Source organism: Varroa jacobsoni, unplaced genomic scaffold (assembly GCF_002532875.2).
Source record: "Varroa jacobsoni isolate VJ856 unplaced genomic scaffold, vjacob_1.0 scaffold_752, whole genome shotgun sequence".
Taxonomy (NCBI): Eukaryota; Metazoa; Arthropoda; class Arachnida; order Mesostigmata; family Varroidae; genus Varroa; species Varroa jacobsoni.
In genome coordinates, this window is record NW_019213654.1 from 177,914 (window position 1) to 200,187 (window position 22,274).

General features: G+C 39.0%; 1 protein-coding gene and 1 long non-coding RNA gene across 6 annotated transcripts in view; both read left to right on the forward strand.

Annotated features, from left to right (window-relative positions):
- The first annotated feature begins 3,570 nt into the window (after positions 1 to 3,570).
- Positions 3,571 to 22,274, forward strand: part of LOC111263279 (uncharacterized) — a 60,623-nt gene continuing 41,919 nt past the window's right edge. The window contains exons 1-2 of one of the 5 annotated variants that reach the window (XR_015312231.1): positions 3,571 to 3,970; positions 5,777 to 6,206. Coding sequence is in view for 1 of the 5 variants with exons in the window: in XM_086969517.1 (XP_086825643.1) it covers positions 6,156 to 6,206 (51 nt within the window). In the remaining 4 variants the exon portion in view is untranslated. Of the gene's footprint in view, positions 3,971 to 4,729; positions 6,207 to 22,274 lie in introns of those variants that run through there. The other 4 variants (XR_015312228.1, XR_015312230.1, XM_086969517.1 and 1 more) reach the window with 4 other exon arrangements.
- LOC111263282 (uncharacterized) lies at positions 13,076 to 18,601 on the forward strand. The gene is made up of 3 exons (XR_002682135.2): positions 13,076 to 13,612; positions 14,984 to 15,090; positions 17,552 to 18,601. It is a non-coding gene; the product is annotated as an uncharacterized LOC111263282 (long non-coding RNA).

Consider the following 22,274-nt stretch of genomic DNA (forward strand, 5'->3'; position numbering starts at 1 on the left):
GGCTTAACAGAGTGTAGAAACATTTCTTTAATGGGAAAGAAAATGTTAATTATTGGGTTAGGCATAAAGAAGTGTATGTGTATGTACTGATCATATGTAGCTCTGTTTTTTAAAGACATTTGACCAAGTGAAAGAGTATAGTAGTAGATACTTTATTGAAGATTTTATTATTGCGCTACTAACTCTCGAACGTTAACGCGATCGTACGTTACACCGTTCTGACGGTTTCCAATTATCTATCGCGTTTTGATTACGAATCGCTCAGATAATGATTATATACTATAGGTGCTTTAAAGTTTAACGAAGATCTAGACGATTTTAATAGCCGTAAAGGTCGTTAGGCCTCGTCTATTCTAGAAGCTCCATGCTTATCAATGTGAAAATTTCTATCTAGCCGCACAATTATAAGAGTAATCTATCGAATGTCCAGGCCTTTTGCCACTTACAGCCATTATCAAACAATATTTCTCTAGAACTATTCTTTCGCACTCTAAATTTATTTATGTTTAAAAGAGAATTTAGCGAAACAAATCGAAAAAAACTGTATCGGTAGAGAAAACGAGGGGTAGTGAAAAAATTCTCCTAATAATATCACTAAAAAATTATACACTTTTCATGTTTTAATTACATACGTGACAATGTCAGACGCTGTTTTACGAAAGATGAAATTTCCTACAGTGGCTAAGAAGGAAGTCTTTTTCTACTTTATGCCAATTACTGACAGCAGTATAAGTCGGTTGGCATCGGAAACCTCTTTATTTCATGGAGTTTATAGTATCGAGGAAGTACCATGAGAGAAAATTTTGGTTCGATTTTTTGGCGATTATTTTAGCAGGACTAAAAACAAATACGATACAGTGTGATATTTCCTAAAATAAATTTTATGGACACGCGTGTTCTAATGTCCTTACTGTAGAATTGCACAACATAGTCTTGTTTCTGGAAAAAGAACTACTTTTTAGGTCTTCAGTGCTTCATCTGATTGGACGTTGAAGATCATTTATCTGTGTTTTATATCTAATTATATAATGGATAGCCTATGATGTTATTAAAAGCACATGAACGATTGCCTACATTCAGCTTGCGATTAAAATAAACATGACAGGCACCAGATAATCGCGATGCAGAAAATAAACATTCGATTAGCATTACGAGACATCCATACATCGCCATTCAGTATCTGTTGGCTTGCTTGTTTGCTGTGACCCTAAGAACCTTGTCGAATTACAAAAAAATCCAAAACATGCGCATTAATAACATTATTTGTATAATTCTTTGTATGCCCCGTAAACGTAACCAATTATAGAGAAGTTCCTCCGTGTTACATGTAAGCATTACTTTGTTAAAAGACTACTTTTGTTCATTGAGTCTTCTTTTTTTCTCTTCCTTTTTTTCAGTTTATGGCGCGACCTCAATAGCAATTCTGTCAAAGAACTATACGACTAGATTTTGCGATCCGCTCTGTTCCATTGCATAGATGATACATTAGTTTTTACAAAATTTATACATATTTTTTTTTTTTCGGAATAAAACCATCGGTTGTGTCTACGTTATCAGGAATCTAGTTGTCTCTAGAAGAGCGTTCGTAGGGTATAAATGGATGCAGTAGTCTGCCATTGATATACATAACTTTATCATTATTAATAACATATAGGTTTTCTAGATACAATCACTTCTAGCTAAGTACTTCATTTGCCGATAGAACACAGAATTTGAATTTTATAGATATTTTAATATCGGCCTTCTGCAGTGCCTCATTATTCCATTGGAGAAAAGTCACTGTAGTCGTATTTTTGCGCCATAATATATATATAGTTATTTAACCATCATGTCTAAAGGTCGCTTTTACCGCTGCTTCTACAAAATAACAACCGGTAGATAGATATCATAAAATATAATTGGGGAATTAACTTTATTAAGTTATTTACTGAATTTCATAGGCGTTCCATATGCAGTATCGTCAGGCGATATGGAGCGGCCTAGTACGGTCAATCTTACCATTACCTTTATTGATTTTACAAGATGTAGGTGAGGTTAACACTTGGTAGATACATTGGCGTGTATCAACGCCTATATAGGAACGAAACTCGTATCCAACATATGGACTACACTGACGGCATTGGTTGGTTCCAGAGTGCAATTAGTACTGGATGCAATAGAGTGCGTGTATTAAAAAATCGAACGGGTATGATAACTTTATATGTTGCCATAGGAAGTATTTCGGCTAAAGTTATACTTGTAATAAATTAGGTTATGATTAACTGTATCACCAGTAAGGCCATATCCTGTTTGGGTCCGATCCTGTATTGTTAACTTTCAAAGAAGGGTCAATCCAAACGCTCCTAAAAACACAGAATATCTCTTATCGAACAGCCTCTAAGCTTTGATCAAAATTACCTACTTTAATTTTTACGATTAACTAACATTCGCTACCCTTTAGGTTTATAAATTGTCTAGCTTTTAACGAAAAACTGACACACATGTTTATCCTTATAGAAAGCTTTGCTGAACGTGTAAAAAATAATACCAGTAAACAGCCCTTGATAATAGAATGAAGCTCAGATTATGGAATAGATACTTTTAAACTAAACCTTTCCTCATATTTGTTCATAATTAACAACCTTCCTGTATAAATTATTCGAAGTTTTCTAGAAACAGGAAAGTAGACGTTTTTATTTCTATGTTCATTTCTACGTTTGATCCCGTATATCAAATCTTAGATAACGCTGGACAGAGATAGCTGATGCTGTTACACTTAAGTTGATCGACCATTGTCAGAGGGATTTAGGAAAGCAGACGTAACGGCCCGCTTATTTCGTAAAGAATAGTTGTATGTCCCGATTTCAAAAGGCAGATTACTACGAAGTTCACATTGGTTAGTAGATAACTAGTGGGGTTGCATATCATTGCTGGACATTTGGACCTTTCTAATGCTAGAACAAGAACCTTATTGGCTATCAGGTACGTCTGTTTTACAGGCACCTTTCTAAGGGCATTCAGAGGATCCTGGAGCCGATTATGATTATCCTATTGCCTGTTGTTCTTCCAAACGAGTGTAAAATATTCAACTATCTAAAAACCACACGGAATAATTGAGTTGATGCGTATTGTACATACGGTAAACACCATCATAAACTGCAGAAATGTTGTTTTCATTGATTGTTGTTATTTAATATACCGATCGATATGAGTACATGGACTGAATCAATATAATTTGTAAAAACGAAAAATATAATAATTCCTCCGCTGCTATGGAGTTGGGTTAGCATGTTGCTATTGTGGGCATCATTAATACCATTATGTGTGTATTGGTCGATTTAGCATACCCCCTATCGAATATACATAAGCGCTGATGGTGTCTACGGCTATCTAATTTTATGTATATGTTCGAACTTATATGACTCGCTAGATTATTAAAGCTGTTACAGAGCGATCGCGGGCGTGACGATGGTCACCAGAAAGCTGCGTAGTAAAAATAGCACCAATTGTAACCAGATGGCAACTCATCATCTGCTTTCACTGAGGCCGATATGTCGAACCGTTCTGTCAGTATATTTTGACTAGCGGCGTTCGCGTGTCGCCTAACCTGGCACAACCAGCCCTATCATGGCTTGTGGTGGCCGAAGAAACTCAAAAAGGGTGCCGATCTTAATCGGCTGTTAGGCACTATAGTACGGCTATTACCATAGTGTGGTTAAGTCTGTCGGTTGATTTTCTGTACTGCTGGTTGGCAACGCGTGACAAACAACGGAATAATGGCCAGAATTGCAAGAAAGACTGACTGACGAGTGTACTAGTTGCGCGTCTCAACGAATATTATTAGAGAAAAAAAATACAGAGTTTTTGGGGAAAGTCAAACGTGGCCTCGAAAAAGCTTTCCAGCAGTGGCTAGAACGGATCAGGAAACGAGCTACAACGACAATTTTCACGAGTACTCACAAGGAATACCTTGTATCGATATATAATACAGGTAACCGAAATACAGTTTGGTCGCTCCAAATCCAAGAAGGACAATCGCTTGCTCTTACTTGTGTCTTGTTTTGTTGTTTCTCGTTGGCCGAAAACGGTGGATAACACGGGTATCAAACTGTGCTTTCATGGTGAATGTGGGAAGCGGGATTCGCATATGAATATATGTTGTTTTTTTTTTTGTATGTTTTTTTTTCTAGGTAAAAGCTGTACGCGTCCATTTTTTCAACGTTCGTTCTTTTTCAGTTCTTTTGTATATTAAGTTATACTTCATTTTCTCCAATAGTAGTAGTTAAGTTTGTTCGTAATTTTTATCACCGAGCGTTTTCTTTCTACGAGATAGCGGCAAAAATTCATATTTTTAGACTACATTACTATCGGGGTCTAGAAACGTTTTCTAATCAACGCGATACTTTTTTCTCAGTTATGCTTTATTATGAAAGTGTCTTAAAATAGTATAGCTTCGAATAGGTACAGGTGTGGTTCGTTACCACATCAATCGTATCACCTATAGGGTGCAGAGCTGACTCTCGTTAACAGCTACAGCTGTTATCGAAATTCAAGACGAAAAAACTGTTCACAATATGTCGTCCCGCGGTTTTTCCCCCTTTCGTCATGGCGGGCTTGACTTATAGCGCGATAATTGAATTTCGTTTGAGCTTGATACGATGTTTTCTGCGTTATGCTTTAATTTCGGTGAACTATTATTATCATGCGCCACGTAATCTGAAATAGCAATGATAGATGTGTATATTGTAGAATAATAGTGTGATAGCTGAACACCACGACAACAGCTCTTTGGCAACGAACCAAATTATCGTAGAAAATCAATAAAAGCATTCAGTACACACAAAGGTAATACAGTGAAATTTTTTACATAGTGGCGGGTTGTCTGCTAGAGGTACAAATAAATAATGAGGCTTTTACCACTCCATGACGTCACAAGTAAATATATGGCAATTTTCCCGGCATGGTTGATATCTACCGGATAGCCACTGTTAAAGCTGAAAGCTTTCAGAGCTTTGTCAGCCATATTGGAAAATTCAAAAAAATAAGAAGTGTATTAACGTAAACTCTAGGTAGGGTTTATGACGTAACTTAGTCGGTGATAATAGCTAACTTGAACTATACTGTGTGAGTGATAACTAACTATGTGCTAGAACTACTCATCGCGTTATATCAAAGGGCAACGGAAGCGCAAAAGTAGGACGTATCAATTTTAGTCGCATTTGTTTTTTCGACTTAAGATAAGTCATTGTAGCAAGCCGAAATCATTTTGAAGATAATGCAAAACTACACGAGATTAAACAAAATAATTTGGTTCGACCAAGCAGATAAGATAGATAAGTTATTTGACAACTATATAAAAGCTTCTCGGAGTGAAATGATCCGACTTCTTCCGATTATCTATATATACTGTAGATGACTAGAGAAAGTAAAGAATAGACGCAAACTAAATTCGTTATGCACGATATGTCACCTTCAAAACAGAACTACGAAGTCCGGGTGTTTAGATGAATTAGATACAGAAGGGTATATAGACGCCTTAGTATTTGTTCAATGGCCAATTCGGGCTGGAAACAATTGTAAGCTTCGGATCGAAAATCAAGGTTCTTTTCAGCTTCTTTTGTATCAAGGGATCGTGCATTACGTTGGTCGGTCACTGAGGACCATCAGCAGGAAAACTTAAAAAATCGCATAGTGTTGTATACAAGCCGTTAACTGCAAGAATTCACTGTGCCGCTTGTTGCTACTTCTAAAAAAACAGTTTATGTGTCGTTCCAATTTCTGCGTTCACGTGTTTTAGCACCTTCAACGCCTTGTCTTAAGAGAGGCCTAAGAAGAACCTTTGACATGGCCGAGACGACATTCGAGATCTAGTCACGCGACTCATTTCGAAAACGGTCGAAAAGAAGATTTGAATCCGGCGTGGTAAGAAATGAGATTTTGAGAGACAATTGGACGAACTAATTTTCATGCACTCAGTACACCAACGAGATTAGTGAAATATCGAGACGAGCCTTTGTTGTGAAAAGGTCCGGTATGACCTTACCTATATGGGACCAAGCGTCTTGCCGGAGTCTACTAAGCAGTCGCTCGATCAGTGACCAAATATCAACTTCACAGCGTCAGATCAGATCGTCAGAATAGTTGACCACTGACCACAGCACTTGGTTGAGACCGACATGAGAAAGCGTGCGATACGTTTTCGAAGAGAAAAAATCAGAATCTTCTATGTACGTATTTTACCCATATTATTTATTTTCCAAAGTAATGTCTGCTAGGACACTTTTACAAGCATTTCGGTATTTGGCGATGAAATAATGCGTCGGTGCCCCATTGTCTCATTACAGAGTGCCTTTTACCAAGCTCTACCATCCCTAAGTAACTAGTAGGTAGTTCTGAAGCAATCCCAATGTAATAAAACAACTCTTCTTACTTATTGACAGAGGTTTGGTAGTATTTATTTATCGCTGACAAGATCTTGGGGCAGCAGCTTCGGGTCTTTTCCTGTCATCGTATAGGTCGCCAAAGAGGAGGGTGTGACAAAGTGCTAAATGTGTACGCTGAAGGCAGCGCCGTTTAAGTGTAGGTTTTCGTGTAAAGGCGCCTGCTTGACAAGGCATGACACCAAAAGCGTGTCCTACAAAACATTCCAGCTTCAATCCTGATCGCTTGCCATTCGATCGTTTCACTTATACATTCGGTGATTGTGTAATAATTTTTGCAAATTTTACTCTAAGCATCTCTGATCTTGATCGAAGAAGACCGGATAGAAGGTTGCATTTCAGCAGATTTTGCACTGTAGAGTCGACTAAATTGTTTCCTTATTTTGTCGAGAAACGGTCGCAAATTACCCAAATATATCTCGCTCTATTTCGTTATCTACGTAGAATTTGGGAAAGTGAGAACAAATTGCACTTTCGAATAATAGAGAACTAGCTGTAAAAAGTGACGGTTTAGCTGTGGTACAAAGACGACTTATTTGTAAAGGAAACGCGAGATGACTGATACGGGTAAATGAGACGTTTATTACAAAGCCGAATCGGAGTCAGGATAAAAGTAGAGTAACATGACTTCTAAAATAATTTGGGTGAACTGCGGTAGTTAAAGTGTATTTCTATACTCTTTAAACTTGAATAACATACAAATATTTCGAAATTATTTAGATACCGATAGCACTTTTAGTGGACAGCAGCGGAAGACAACTGTGATAAGCTACTGACATAATGCGACAAAGGGCAACGAAGCTGAGAAGCCTTGTACCGAATAAACGGCTATAATCTCACGATTAAAAAAGTAATAACAAAATAGTACTGGCTAGCGTGTAATATGCCCGGTGCTTCTCGACTGTAAAACTGTTTGTCGTATTAACGAGCGTCTGCATTTGATTTATTTCTCATAAGCAGTATCCTAACGGTTGAACAAATCTCATCATTTGAATTTGGCCAGTTAATCGGAACGAACCATTCAACGTCATCGTTATTATCATATATTATAATCGACGTACGTTCTTATTAGAATCAATGTGTATTACCTATTATATAATATCCAGACAGTTGAAAATGTGGCGGTCGGAACAGGCCACTTGATCCAACTCGACTGATGATTAAATCTAACATATTATTGTTACTGCTGTAAGGACTTGTGACGCTTTTCTGAACTCAATCGCCGTAGCTCACTATTGGTCGCTATAGCAATGGACGTCGTCGATTCACCGATGCGACGGCGACATCTTTGGCTGTTAGGCCAGCTTGAAGATTTGTCCAACCATGACTGATCCGAAACAACAGGCATAAATTATTGTTTTCACTAATTTATGTCCGGTCATGTTTATGAGCGTCTGCTGTAAAAAGTATTCCAGCAATTAGCGAATCGCACAATTAAAATTCACCCCGGAATGAGTGATTCGACGGCGAAACATTTTATAAAACGATTCTTGTACACTTTCTATTAAAACTAACGTACCTATCACATATTATTATTACTAGGGTAAAAGCAAATGGATGCCGCGCAAACTTTGACAAAAAACTGATCACATCGCCAAGTAGACTTCAATATTAGCACGTTCTACGTTAGCCGTTAGGTGAGGGGGCCTACCGGTATCTGAGACGGTGAGCGTTGAAATGTATAGGCTAAGAGGGCCTCGCAACGAAGGGCTTACAGGCAAAGACTGGGAAATTTGGTGTTGCTGTTTGCTTTCTCTGATTAATGTTGGAGTGACTAAGAACAGATATAATTTATGTTCATTGATTTAAATGAGCCAATCAAAGCCGCTTAGGTTCTCCAGGTTCCGTTCCTTCCCCCGACGTTAGCAGGTGTCGTTGAATGCCGAGACTATTTAGTTTTAGGCCAAAATCGATACACAGGTAAAAAATATACTATAGGGCCGACAAAATATACTACGCTATAGGGCTACGTATAAAAGGAGACAAAATTTCCAGCTAACTAAGCACCCGTTGGCTTGGTCCTAGTGTTTATACTGTACTCTTTGTACAACCTGGAAGAAGCTTGTTAATGGTGCTACCAATCGAGAGTCTTAAGTAGCATATATTGCTTAACGACTAATTTCCATTAGAGTTAGCGTGACAAAGGCCACGCCAAAGAACGTACCTACTGAGTGATTTGAATTTTAAGTCCGGTACTACTGTTAATCATTGCTTGAGGAGGCTGGCTCCTAAAGTAAAGTAGAGTAATGATGGGTCTGGTTTCAACATTTTTTTTTATACATTATATTATTATTACTTATCACAAGCCTTACATCTAAGGTGTTTGTTCGGTACTCAATTCTGAACTTTGGCTACCTCAGCTTTCTGTAACTTTAATAGGCAAACACGTCACCATAACGTCATTACGGGGACCATAAGACGAAACGTGAAACGTTACATGTTGGGTTTTCCCTCATAAAACGTACACGTTATGCCCGATCCGTTGGAAACCGCTATTGTACAGTTACATCCTGTAACGACACCGTTCACACCAATAGTAAACACAAGCTTACCCTCCCAGAGTCCGACGGGTGTGTATAGAGTGTGGATTTTGCATTGAGGCTCACCGTTAACGAACGTATATAGTCTCATTGTGCAAATTCGTGTAACTGTAATCTCTATTTCAACTGTTCGATGACATAGTTTTTTTTTTTAACAATAATATATACTTCTATGTAGCGGGTAGTAAACCGTTCACCCTATTTTCAATAAACAATTCAGGTAACCTTTAGGTCGCAATCAGAGTTTGTTGGATAAAGCAAAATACGATTAATTCGCGTCTACCGCAAATTTCGATACTAGTCAATAGAGTCTGTTAGTGAGCGAAAATCAATAGTCCTAATACTTCTGGCCTTCTTATGCTCAACTTGTCGTTCTATTGAAAAGTGTTTGTCAGATCTGCCTTATGTCTGCAATCCTGATACACATCCATAGCTTCTATCAGCCGTAAGACACGTGCAGTTTGTGTTTTTTTTGCTCATGGCGTTTCTTCGCACGCAAATGGGACGAACCTCTATGAAACATGCCTGGGGCGGAAAGCGAAGAATATGACGGCGCAGTGAACAATTCACACGAGGATAGGACATGGGAAAAGCGCTTTCGTCAAAAGAAAACAGTCGAGAAGCTCGCTAGCGTACTGGCAAACTAGTCGCAGAAGGAGCCGGAAAGGAATAGAACGAAAGCAAAGAAGCCAAAGCGTAGAAGATTCACAAACTGATCTGAAAAACACCGTAGAATGCATTGGCTAATGCTTTTTTGCCCCCGACACATACGTAGCGAATACAGGAATCGTTTTCCTATTATGTAGCCATAGAAGATATTCGCACATCCTTACTTTCGATTGCGTTTTTGTGTATAGTATAATAGCTATCAAAAAACAGACGTCTACCTTAACTTTCGTTTTCTTTAGCATTTAAGATATCTAAAAAAAAAAAACATTGTTTAGATCTACACTACATATATCAACAGCTTACATTCTCAATAGTGTTAACGTAGCGGAATAAGCACGGCAAATGAAAAATTTCTAGATTAATTTGTAAAGTTTGCTGAAAATTTACTCATGGTTCCAATGGAAAAAATATCTGAAAGCTAGCCACTATTCCCGAAACCCTGCAGATCATGCAAAAGTAGATTTTTGGCTGGGAAGTCGTTGATACATTGGAGGCTTGCATAATAACATGTGTTTGCTGTTCCAAGTTTTAGGCATGGTCTTAACTAACACGAAATGAAGGAAAGTGACATATATTTTGACACATCATCATCATCGCATAATCGCGGAGGCTTAGCGGACTGTCTAAACAAAGGTTTTAAGTTTTATATTCTGCACCGTAGTTGAGCATTGCTTAAGGTGGCTGGGCCCCGGCGGAAAAAAAAAGCCTGTCTATGCTCTGTTGCCATACAGGCATCATAGAATTTAATTCCTCCGGACTTCGAACTTGTCACCTGCCAATGATCAGCGCAATTGAGAATATCTTCGGACAGATAAGAGTTCATTCGCGCTATAATCCCTGAAGATGGAAGGCGTAATGTCAGAAAGCCTTGTGATAAAAGAAAGCGTTGCTTCTGCTATGGTATTTCGTATGAGCAGATAAGGACACGATGCATGGATCTAACGACGTACGGGGTTACCGTTTCATTACGTGTTCACGAACGCTATTCTCGGTACTCGAAAGCAGCAATAACAACTGTTTGCCCGTAACGTCTCAGGACGCTTATGCAATCTTGGCTAAGAATATGATGGAACAGTTTTTCAGATAGTTATAAGATACTTTGCAGTAGTTTTACAAAGCCTCAATCTCCTGTCACCTCTGGACGCACGCAAGACGGACGGAAACGTACAGAATCTTCACTTATCTGACACATGAGTGATCGAAACGACCAGGTGTTGAACACCGATTCTTTAGGCAATGCGCAACACTGATTAGGTAATATAGCCGAGCTTGTTGTTGAAATGGGCGCATTTATACGACAATCTAAGTTTTACATTCAATAGTCTGCCGCGTATTCGAAACGAGATCTACTTGACCTTTCCAATATCGATTTTGGCGCTGTGATACTGTTGAGATATTTAATCGGTACCGCTAAATTATTTCGACAATTCTCCTTAGACGGACACTAGAAACTATTTGATTGCGTCTCAGTAATGACACTGAACTATCGTAGTTGACTCTGGTTGATGTGGTGCTACTTTAAGCAGATAAGCTAGTAATTAGTTTGGTACCTGAACCGTTGCCTTTACAGGCCAAGGGTCTGCAAGATAAGACAAACAATGACGCAGTACGAGAGGCGTTAGCCGTTCGACTGGCACATTTATAACAATCGACCGAATCAACTGTTGTCCCATGTTGAACTACAGCTTTGCTTATCATTGCTTTATTCTACGGGGGTGCTTTCAGGGTGCGCAAAAATTACATTGCAATTTGAATGCTCGTTTCACATCTGCGCAATAAATATATCGTCGTACGAGAAAGACAGAGTGGCCTATCTAAACTCAAAATTACTCTTTGGCCTTGTTTTGAAGATTGCATGTTGAGAGTTCTTGAAGCCTCCTTCAAAAACCCTCGATAGGTACATCGTAATCAGTCATACACGCTTGGTCCAGAACATGCTTATAGTTTAAAGCAGTCAATACGGCATTGGCCGATTACTATTAGTTGATAGACCACCTTGCTTGAAAACGTATAGTCTTTTTTTTTTGGCTATTCACGGTTATAACGGTTTATTAATTGCAGATGATGAACAAGATTGTTAACTCTGTTGTCTTTCTAGTCGTATAATGGCTTTTCTCACGCAGAAAAGTGCCCTCATACACTATTCTCTGTATCGTGAGCAATCTCTGTGGTTTATTTTTGCACTGACAGCAAGCATTTTTTTTAAAAAAAAAAATCGAGCATGACCCGCTGCTTTATTTTAAGCAAACGAAGGAATAAATAGTATTGGTTAAATATCCTGATTTTATTGGCCACAACAAGCATCTATTTGACTTTTATGGCATGGGACGTGTGCCTGAGGTCTTCGTGTACAACCCGTAACATGTTTTTTTCGCATGAAAATTTTTTGTTAATGACTCGATAGAAGTAATACAATTATAAAGAAAAAAAATTTTCCATAGCTTCCTCTCTCCGTCATAAATTTTTCACTGAACTATGTTGAGACGTGCTTCTTTCACAGACACATAGATATCTACTATAACATGGACTGTCGACTTGGGGCAACCGAAATAATTTATCGTCTGGTCGGCGTTTTGCCCCGCATGAAAGGATTGGATAATGGTTGATCGTTGCTCCGATTGTACAAATGATGCGCAGTTTTGTGCCATGATGAATTTGTGATTGTGTAGCAATAAAAATAGCGTGTCAGGGGAAGTTCAGTATAACAAACGGTTTGTCAACTTTTGTTGTTCCTTTGTTATAAGTGAGCCACACTACATTCATGTCGCATATATATATATGTATATATATATACTAACCCTCGTTACATCTTGTTGTCATGTTAATACTCGTAGCGACCGCTACTGTTCGCCTTGCCCAATGAGGTTGATGCTCAGCTTCCCCAGCGATGAATTCGCAGATCTCTGACCAGCAGTGTAGACCTACTGTCTTTTGTAGGTGCGTACATAGTCACGTACTTTTAGCCCATATTCCCCTATCCGGTTAATAGCACACCACCAGTCAGCGTACGGTTTTGTTTACGCTTAAATGGCATCAGTGACAAGTTGAAAATACCAAGGCCTCGGCTGATTTTGGCGGGACTAGTCGAGACTGTCGGACTGCTCTGAAATAGTGTGCCTTCGTCGAAGACACCCTTCCCAAACCTCCATTACTGTGGATTTCAACTGGGGGGATTACCTAGTTGGTGCGCGATGGTTCATGCACTGAGGATAATATTCTTAGCTACAAGCATACTGCTTTCGGGCGTCATAATGCTGACAAAGCTAAGGCTACCACCCTAGTTTGCCTTTCTTTGTCAACCAAATCTACCTCCGGTAGGTACCCGGGTATCTTATCAGCCCTGCACTTTGACCTGTCCTTTCGCGGAACACCAACGGCCCTCTTGGTTCGGTGCGCTTTTAGAAGAGGGAGCCAGGCGTCTCTGTCCTATAACCTTAGACCATCCGAATCAACTTAGCGTAAGCCGTTACCCTACCCTCGGTGAAACGTATCGGTCTCGCTATTCTTCAACTGCTGCCCAAAAAAGCTTTAGATTTAAATTTTACACTCAGTTCATTTAACAGAGACCACTTAACACTCTTGAACTCACTAAACGCCTAACCGATCTGTCCCTACCGACGGCATAGTAGTTCTGGTGAGCCGGCCTTCTTCGGAGAATAGAAGCATCTTCTCGGTTCCATTGCAAAGCTTTCCCACGTCTCACCTGCACCGATCTCGAAAAAATTTCTTGTAAACGTGCACGCGCTCGTGCCGCGACCTAGTTCAATGGCCATTTTCATGCTTCCGCGAGCCGCTCGTACTTCCTGGCCCTTTGCTTGGGCTTCCTCTCGTCGCACTCTACTAGAAGCGGGGGACGGGGGATGGGGACGCTCAATCAGCCAGCAATTAAAGGAACTCTTTCGCGACTCTGATGATACCGCTGGTCGCCGCTGCACCGGAAACGCACGAGCTAAGCTTTATCGTCACCTTTGTAGCTGCGAACACGTATTTACTCATAGATTTATATTATTGATTTGCTTCGTATATATATATATATATATGCAGACTTTAACCGTTTAATATGTTATATAATCTATCTATTAGCGATCTAGATAGTCAAAGGGATTGTTTATGGCTTCCTATTACTAATTGTTTGAAATAACCAACAAAATCCATCTGGTCGGTAGAAAGAGAACGACGTCTCAATCGCTTAAGAAGTTTAATATCTAGTATGAGATTTTTCAATTGATCTTAGATAATTTCATAACGTGCTTTGTTTCTTTCCTAATCAGAGAATAACTGTACAGACAAGCCAACACAAAAACGAAATAACGGTTATTTTGACTTGACAAAATGTGAAGTTTATAAACTCACCTTTAAGGTGTTACATTTATTAGAAATATCAGTTGATTTGGAACACTACATGCTTTATGAACTCAAAGTAGAAGGACGTCACTTGCGGTCCAATCTTTTGAACCTACGCCTACCATTACATTTCTCATAGGTAAAATAAGTTGCACAACAAGGCTGTGCATCTAACATATGGTTCAAGTGACGTAGGTGCAAAAAATAATAGATGTGTTCGCAGTGTTGCTAGAAGCCTGCTGTTTAGCACAGCGTGCTATCTGTTCCATTTAGATTTGCGATGTTTCCAATAGGCCGTATTGCACTTCATAGAAGGCATAGGCCCGCAGAGCCTCCTTAATTCTGCAACTGTTACACTTCTTTGGCCAACAAAATGAAGAGATGGGTCAGAAGGACCTCGTTTTCGAATTCGCTACAAACGTCCTTTTGCTTCGAGTCAGATAGGTCCACACTCAATGTTAAAATAAGCTATTACAAAAAAAAAAACAAACTATTCCAAAGCACATACGAGTTTAATATGCTGCTGCCATTGCCAATTTTCGTTGCACTCCTTGCTGCGAACTCATCATCGTTTAAGTAAATTAGTTTCAAATTTTTCAACGAACACACAGACCACAAAACGTCTTGATTTTTGTCATTGCTGCCTCTCGGAGAGTTACGTCTATACATTCATTTTATAGGACCATCAAAGCGTTAGGCCATATAGGTCACTGAAATCCGTATGCCAACTTTAAAAGCCAATCATTGATACAACCAAATAGACGCTACGTTTTAATAATATAGGAAATAAAATACATTTTCAGGAGTATTATTAGGTTATGATTCATGGTTGTATTTACCCGTTTAGGTTTGAACCTCTGCTATGCTACTGTAGACGGAAATAATACACTTGAAAATAGGAAATCCAACTCATGTGGTATAAAATGTACACTTGTTCCATTTGGTTTTGTACTTGGGATTCGTCAAAACTCAGAAGTACGACCTTCTTGCTTGCTATGTTCCTACCTAAAGGCAAAGGTCAAAACAAACGTGCTGGTTAATATCAACGGCCAACCATCTCTGCCCACCGATGGATTCTTGCCAGCTTTCTGGGCACGGAAAAAGATTCTGCCAAAAGAGTAAGTAGAGAATAGGGTCGAACAGTCCTTGCTTGGATCAAGTAACAGATTTCACCATTAGCCTGGCGTTTGGATCCTATCGCTATTAGATGACGCATTACCAGCGGCGGCTTGTCGCGTTTCTGTTGCCCCTTTCTGACTGCTTTCCTCTACCTAACCGAAGCTGCGTGTGTTAAAGTCGTTTCTTTCTAAGCGAAAGAAGGAAAAGAAAGACTTCACTGTTAGAATGCAAATATGTCCTACACTAACTGACTGGGAACGGGCGGCGGTCCTTGGTTTTGCTACGAGCGCGGATAGTAACGCCTGTAATAGAGCTGTATACAAGAAGATCCGAGGCGTTGATTTAGTCAGCCGTTTGACAGCATCCAATGCGAACCGTGTCTAGTGAGCTTTCGTTGTTCGCGTCACACGGCCTGAGTAGCTTAAGGCCCTATCCGGGCTGTCGGATGTCGAATAGCACAAATAGCGGAAAAGCCAACGAAACCATGGTTGGAATCGAGCAGCGACTGCTGTTCAACGTTGTGCCTATCGCGGTATCAAGGGCATAATACATAGTATATGTCTAGTTATAGTGTGATAAGCTCCGTGACATATCTGTGCTGTATCGACGACTGCCGCTTGAGAAGATACGATAGAATGACTGCGATTGATAGTCCTATTGTTTCTCTCACAGCATACAACGAGTGGAAAACCCTTGAATAACAATCCTGCATAAAACCACCGGCCAGTATAAAATTAACATTTAAAAGCGCAATAACTATTGTAATACAATTTCTATTGCACAAGGATGTAAAGCAAAACGGATCTGTCAAACTAGTGAAGTCGGCATTTTAGTAGCAAATAAAAAAATAGACGCCACTTAATACGGAAATTAATTCTACTTTAACCATAGAACACATAATAATAAGAAAAAATTAGCTAAAAATAGTTTAATCTGGGTCCTCAAAAAACCCTCAAAGAGGTCATCATGGCTCGTGATTTAGAAACGAGCGACGCTGTCAAAATTTCTAATGTACACAACTTACACTGTTATTATTATTTTTAGGATCGGACAACGAGACGATAACACACTATGTATCAGTCTGCTAAATTGTTGTCGCCGACTTTCCAGATATATATAGTAGAAAAACACTGAATGGGCCTTCATGATAGAATTAAAGTTTACTATCCCATGTGGAGTTCAACGGGCAAGTCGCTACTTCAAACCACTACACGCACTCGTTGCTTAACGGACCGTCGCTTTTCCATGTCTGTTGCGCCACGATAGGGCCAAGGTGGCCAATGTAGGCCAGGAGAATGTCTACGATAAAACTGACATTAAGCATATGATACCATCAGGTAAATGCCATTGTAGGCAGTTTGTTCTGCGGGGGACAATGCCCGTCTCGGAGAAGAATAAAAATTGCCGTGTGTAAGACGCCTGAAGCACTTTGTTGATATACACTGCATAGGGCAATAATCTGAGAAGTTGTGATTACTCTTGGAACCTTTTTTTGTAAACTGATAAGGGGTTGTGTTTGCAAGTAATAGATTTTTTAGACGACGACGACGTATGCTAATGCACGATCAGGCCTTGTTTCAATTTGAGGTTAACCTAGGATACTGGTTCAAAGTATTTTAATATTCATCAGTTTTTCCTATAAACGAGAAACTACATTCAAGTGTTAGGAACCAAATCGATATAATTCTTTATCGGAACGTCATGTTTATGTGTCGACATCAGCTTGTTTAATGTTTGCTACTGGGAGAGTGCGCTGCCTATTTCGTCGAGAACATAGTGCGGCTTTAGTAGTCTTATTTTCATAGGCTGTTTAGAGATTGAGGATAATAGACGTCTTTTTTTGGTAGCTCAATGAAGACAGAAGAGATGGCTGTTTAGGCACCCTTTTAAACAGGATTACACCTTTTTCGTTTGTGAGGTTGCTGCGTTATCTAGTCACCGTGAAGCTCTGGTCAAATTTCGCGTTATTGGTTTAGCGCAAAGCCGAACTATTTTTTGTTAAATTTTTTAGCTTTGTCTGCAGCACGCTTAAAAATGAATACACCTTACGAGTACCTGTACGAGTGTGCATCGTTACTAGCTCACGGCAACCCAACGTCGTTGATTCTAGTTGCAGCTCTTGGCTCGAATTGGCTGGATTCATCATGTGATCCACAAGGTCTACTTGACTGGTCGCTGGGTCATTTTTTTTAGTGTTTATTATTATTTTATCAGTCAGCTTCGCTGTTCTGCTATTTAGTAGTTTGCTTACGAAGTTTTATGGTACCTTGTTGGCTTGACCAGCTTCTGACTTATCGTTTACTTTGAAGTTCCTGTAAACGTTATGTTTTACCGCTACGAGAACCCGTACAATCGAAATTAATCAGTTCCAAATCAAATATAACTGGCCATGAATTGCTATCTGGCATCAAACCCAAGCAGAACTCAAATCTTCTCTGAGTAACTAGATGTTTTTGGCAGGATGGATTAAACTGTGGTCGACAACGGTATGACGGAATCATCGAACTGATGTTCCACGCGCTCCCTTTCCAAGGACATAATCAACTAATACGAAACGCGCCAACGGAGGAACACCCGACCAAATGGAGGAAAACACCTTATCATTTTTTCGATAATCGCTTGAGTCTCAACGGTATCTGTAGGCGGAACTGCCAGAGAATGATGATCACGGAAATGATAGTATTAGTACTACATACGGACAATAAAGCTTTGACCACTACACAAAAGCAGACGCAGCGTAATAGAAACAAAATATTTACGTTATAATTGACTTTTTATCCTTAGATATTTCGCTCCCTGACACCATCCCGTGAATCAATTGTGGGCAGAATATATGCGATATTTATTATTATTTCTGTATTAATGAGAATAGTGTTAGTTTCTGTATGTTCGTTACGTTGTTTTTGCGCTGATTTGAAAGACGCGCAATTCGATGATACCTTGGGTATTGCTATCTGACAAAGCTATTAACGTCCACAAATCTGCTAGTAGATTCTGCACTGGCCCCGAGACAACTGGACAAGAGAAGGCACCAAAAATAGGCATATTTGCCTGTGAGCAAAGTATTGGAAAAAGGATTAGACAATATCGTGATAGCTGAGCACATCGGCAACGTAAAGTACTCTGTGCTCAAAAACGCAATAAAAATCTTCGTTAGATCGTTCCACATGCAAATTCATGCAAAAGGCCAAGTGAGAACATATGGTCGGGGCTCACGCACATGGAAATGCTCGCCCGGTGTTATCTATACATTCCGATAGTGTCTATTCAAAAAGCCACCTATGTTCACCATGCTCCCTACGAGACGGCTTGTATGCATTGAATTACCGAGCGGACGAAAACAGTATTAATATTATCAGCATTCTGGGACATTTGCCCCCCATTAGTTTCAAACTTTTCGGCTCAAATAACTTCGATGGGTGGGCGTTATGAAAGCACCCCGCACCGTTTTTTGTTATTGTTTAGAATTTAGATTGAAATTTAATTATTTCATTTCTGCCTAGCCCTATAAGCCCGCAAGTTTAAACTTAGTCATTTTTCTTACTTAGTCGTTAAATGTATGTCATATTGTATTAAAAAAACTAATATATATATATATATATATACATCATTTTTTCCTTTTTTTCCTGGAGCACTGAACATACGGAATGATACCTCAATGGGTAGACACACGTTTATGGTTTGCCGTTTCTTCTTCTGGCTCATATGTAGCAAAAGAGCTGCCTTATCTAGCATAGAGACTTTGGGTTTTCAAATATTCTAGCTAAAAGAGCGCCTCGAAACCACCGATCCATAGAACAGAATCACAGATTTTTTTTATTAATGCTCCGAGAGATATTGTCCAAATAATTAATTTTGTTGCTAGTTACTAGCAATCTTAATAGTCTGACGATGCATGGCTTGATAACCAGTTTTTACAATTGGAGATATTTCAATAAAATATGCTCACCAGCCATCAACAAATCGTCCAGTAACGCTACTGAAAAATGATAATTTACTAGCCATCATGGGAAAACAACGGTTGAATGTGAAACAGCTATTCATACATGGCCTATTGAAAAGAGCGCTATTGCCCTATAAAGCAAGATCGAAGCGGAAACCACTGCCCTACTGGCTAAGTTCGTCAGAGCAGAGATGAATCAGAGTGGTCAGGAACGAGCGGTACAACAACGTGGTACTATGATTTCGTATCACCAAATACTTTTGGTAGGTTAATGCAAGATGTGAACAGGCGGGAAAGCTCTTTCTCTACATGCATTTTCCGAAACAACCTGTGAAAGCCATCATGGTTTTTGTGCGTGCACCTGAGCCGTTCTTGATTTCACCGACGCTTAGCGAAATCATAAACGAATGTAATAACATAGTTACAAAAAGCATCTGAAAAATACACGTCACATATTACAGGTAACTTCTCTGCAATATTACGCCTCGTTGATTACCGTGTTCAAGAAGTTTAGTTAGCTTTGAAGTTTTAACTTTAACGGGACGATTGTGACGCATAGAATTTTGTATGTGGCTGTATACCTATTTTGAGCGAAGTGAAGCTTTTCTCCAAACGCAACTCGAATATTGATTGCAGGAAACTATTATTTCCCAGGCATATAATTCGTTTGTAAGCCTACATGCACTAGTAAAAAGTAGATTTGAGGTTTTTTTAAATTATACTAACTAGATTAAGGTCCATTCGAGAATACACGCTACCCTAATACGTCGGTTGGTATCAACGTTCTTATTATCTCCTGTTACTTTGAACCTGTGCCTTGACTTAACGCATTGTAGCCCTAAGCCTCTACAAACCTTCTTTGCTACAGTAACAAAATTCCCTACTAAATCTGACCGAATAGTAGGCTTTTGGTTTAACGACTCAAAAAGACACATTTTCGAAGCTGTTTACTCGGCCAAAATAATTCCAATAAGGGATTCAAAGCGAGACGGATTAGGGATATATATGTACACATAACGTAATATAGACGTTGATGAACCAGTTTAATCAGAAGAAACAAAAATTATTCACAGATGTTTGTTACGTGACAGTTGTTTAACACACTTCAGAATTTTAAATTCAAAATGTAACATGACTTAATTTAGGACGCACATAATCTATTACCACAACGCGGCTCAAGTGAGCATCATAAATCGGTTTTTTTTTTTTTATTTAGAAGATCATTGAAAACTTGTTGCTTCAATCTTTATATCTTAAATAATTGTTGCTTATAAAGAGATTTTTTTGCCTTTCGGACTGGAATTAGAAAACAAAAAGAGTAGCAATAAAAAGATGTAGTATGTATACTGCAGCATATTAAGAAATAAGCGTCGTGGAGCATTTCTATGATGGTCTTACGTTGACTTGTCTTTTTGACCCATTTGACCGGCTAAGGATTTTAGGATAACGAAAAACGCAGGCGAATTGTGTCCTTGTTTTACGTTACAGGGTCAAATCCCTACCTGCTTTATTCATTACCGCACTAGTCAAGTAGTTCCAAAAGGTATTTGTTAGCCTTTTGCGAAGGAAAACTTTGCCTGCAAAGTTAGCATTTTGCATTAGGCTATACAGTATCTAGGAAGAGGAAAGTAGAAAAAAATTCTTGATACCCAAAGGAGCTCATTGAGCAACAGCAACTGGCTTTTCGGCGTATCGTCTCGAAGATGTTCAACTAAGAAGGCCAAGGACAGTGTAAAGGTATTGAACAAGGCTCCCTATAAGCGGACAACAGCGCATTGTCAATGCGAAATTCTCAGCTATTCCCGAAAGGATCGAGTTCATTATAGAAGATTATACACGACGGGAACTATTTTGAGCCTATCATATCATTTATTCGTTCGTTCACTCATATATAACGATAGGAGATAAAACGAATTTAACGAGCTATTTTGTTAAATTGGATATAGATGATAGGGTACAGCCATATGTATGTGCATGCGCACTCACGCATGTACGTGCTTACGTAATAAATTTCATCGCTGGGCAAACGCACAACAATTGGCTAAAATCTATTTAAATAATAATTATGTCAAACGAGCCAATATGATTCTGCACACATATCTGTACTATGATGGACCGTGAATTAAACCGTGGCTCACTTTTAAGATGTGTCGAAAGTAACCAATTAGACCTGCGATAATAATCCTTAACATTCATCTAGTGCGTACTCGTTCCAAAGGAATCATATTAACTGTACTTTATTCGAAGGTAGATCATATTATAATATTCCATTTTTTCTAAAAAATATTTCTTTAAAACTTGGTTTAAATAAGCCTTTTGGTATCGACGAGGTCTAAAATTTTTCAGCCCTCGCAAAAAAATATAATTTTTTAAAATATTAAAAAAATATTTTAAATTGATTTTTTTAATTATTTATTAATGAAAACATTGCTTATTGTAACTTTACCTGCCTTTAAATAACAGGAATTTCAATATTTGAAAAATTAATAAAAACAACGGGTACAATCCCGCAGTAGTTTACTATTAGTAATTATAATGATTAAAGCAATTTAAAGAATTTTTGATTGAAGTTTTCTACCTACTTTCGATATAGTGGCGTGAACAAGGTCTGAACCACGGAGCTTCAGCTTCAGCTTCAATTCCCAATAGAAACACAGAAGTTCTCCCAAATGATTATGTTACGCCAGTTGTCTACGCGTAATCATGACCTATATGGCCCCACCGCGCTACTGGCCTTTTGCGGAAGTGTTGATGGTGACAGGTTACGTGATAACTTCACGTATTTGCCGGCGGACCTTAGACACACTTCGTTTCGTGCTAGGAGCCAGCTGTCTGATACCGAGCGTAAGATCCGAAATTGCAGACCTGTGTGAAAATAAAGCCTATCGATTATTCATCGATAGGCTTTGCTTTCGTGCCAGAAATGATTAAGACAATTGTGTGTTTACCGGTTATATGTGCTTAGCAAGCTCTGATAGGTTTATCGATCAGTGTCTAATTAATATTTATAACTTGAAGTAAGTGAGATCTCAAAAATAAGTTACAGTGCTAAGGTAATAGATGTTACATGACGCACGGTACATTCAGTTCAGCTGGCAGGTTAACAATGACATTTCAGCCTGGTGTTTTTGCACAGAATAAAGCGGAGCCACCCAACGAAGAACATTTGGCGACATGACGCGTACCACGATGGGTAAAGTCAGACGAGACTATGCGCACATTGTTTATGGGACCGAACAA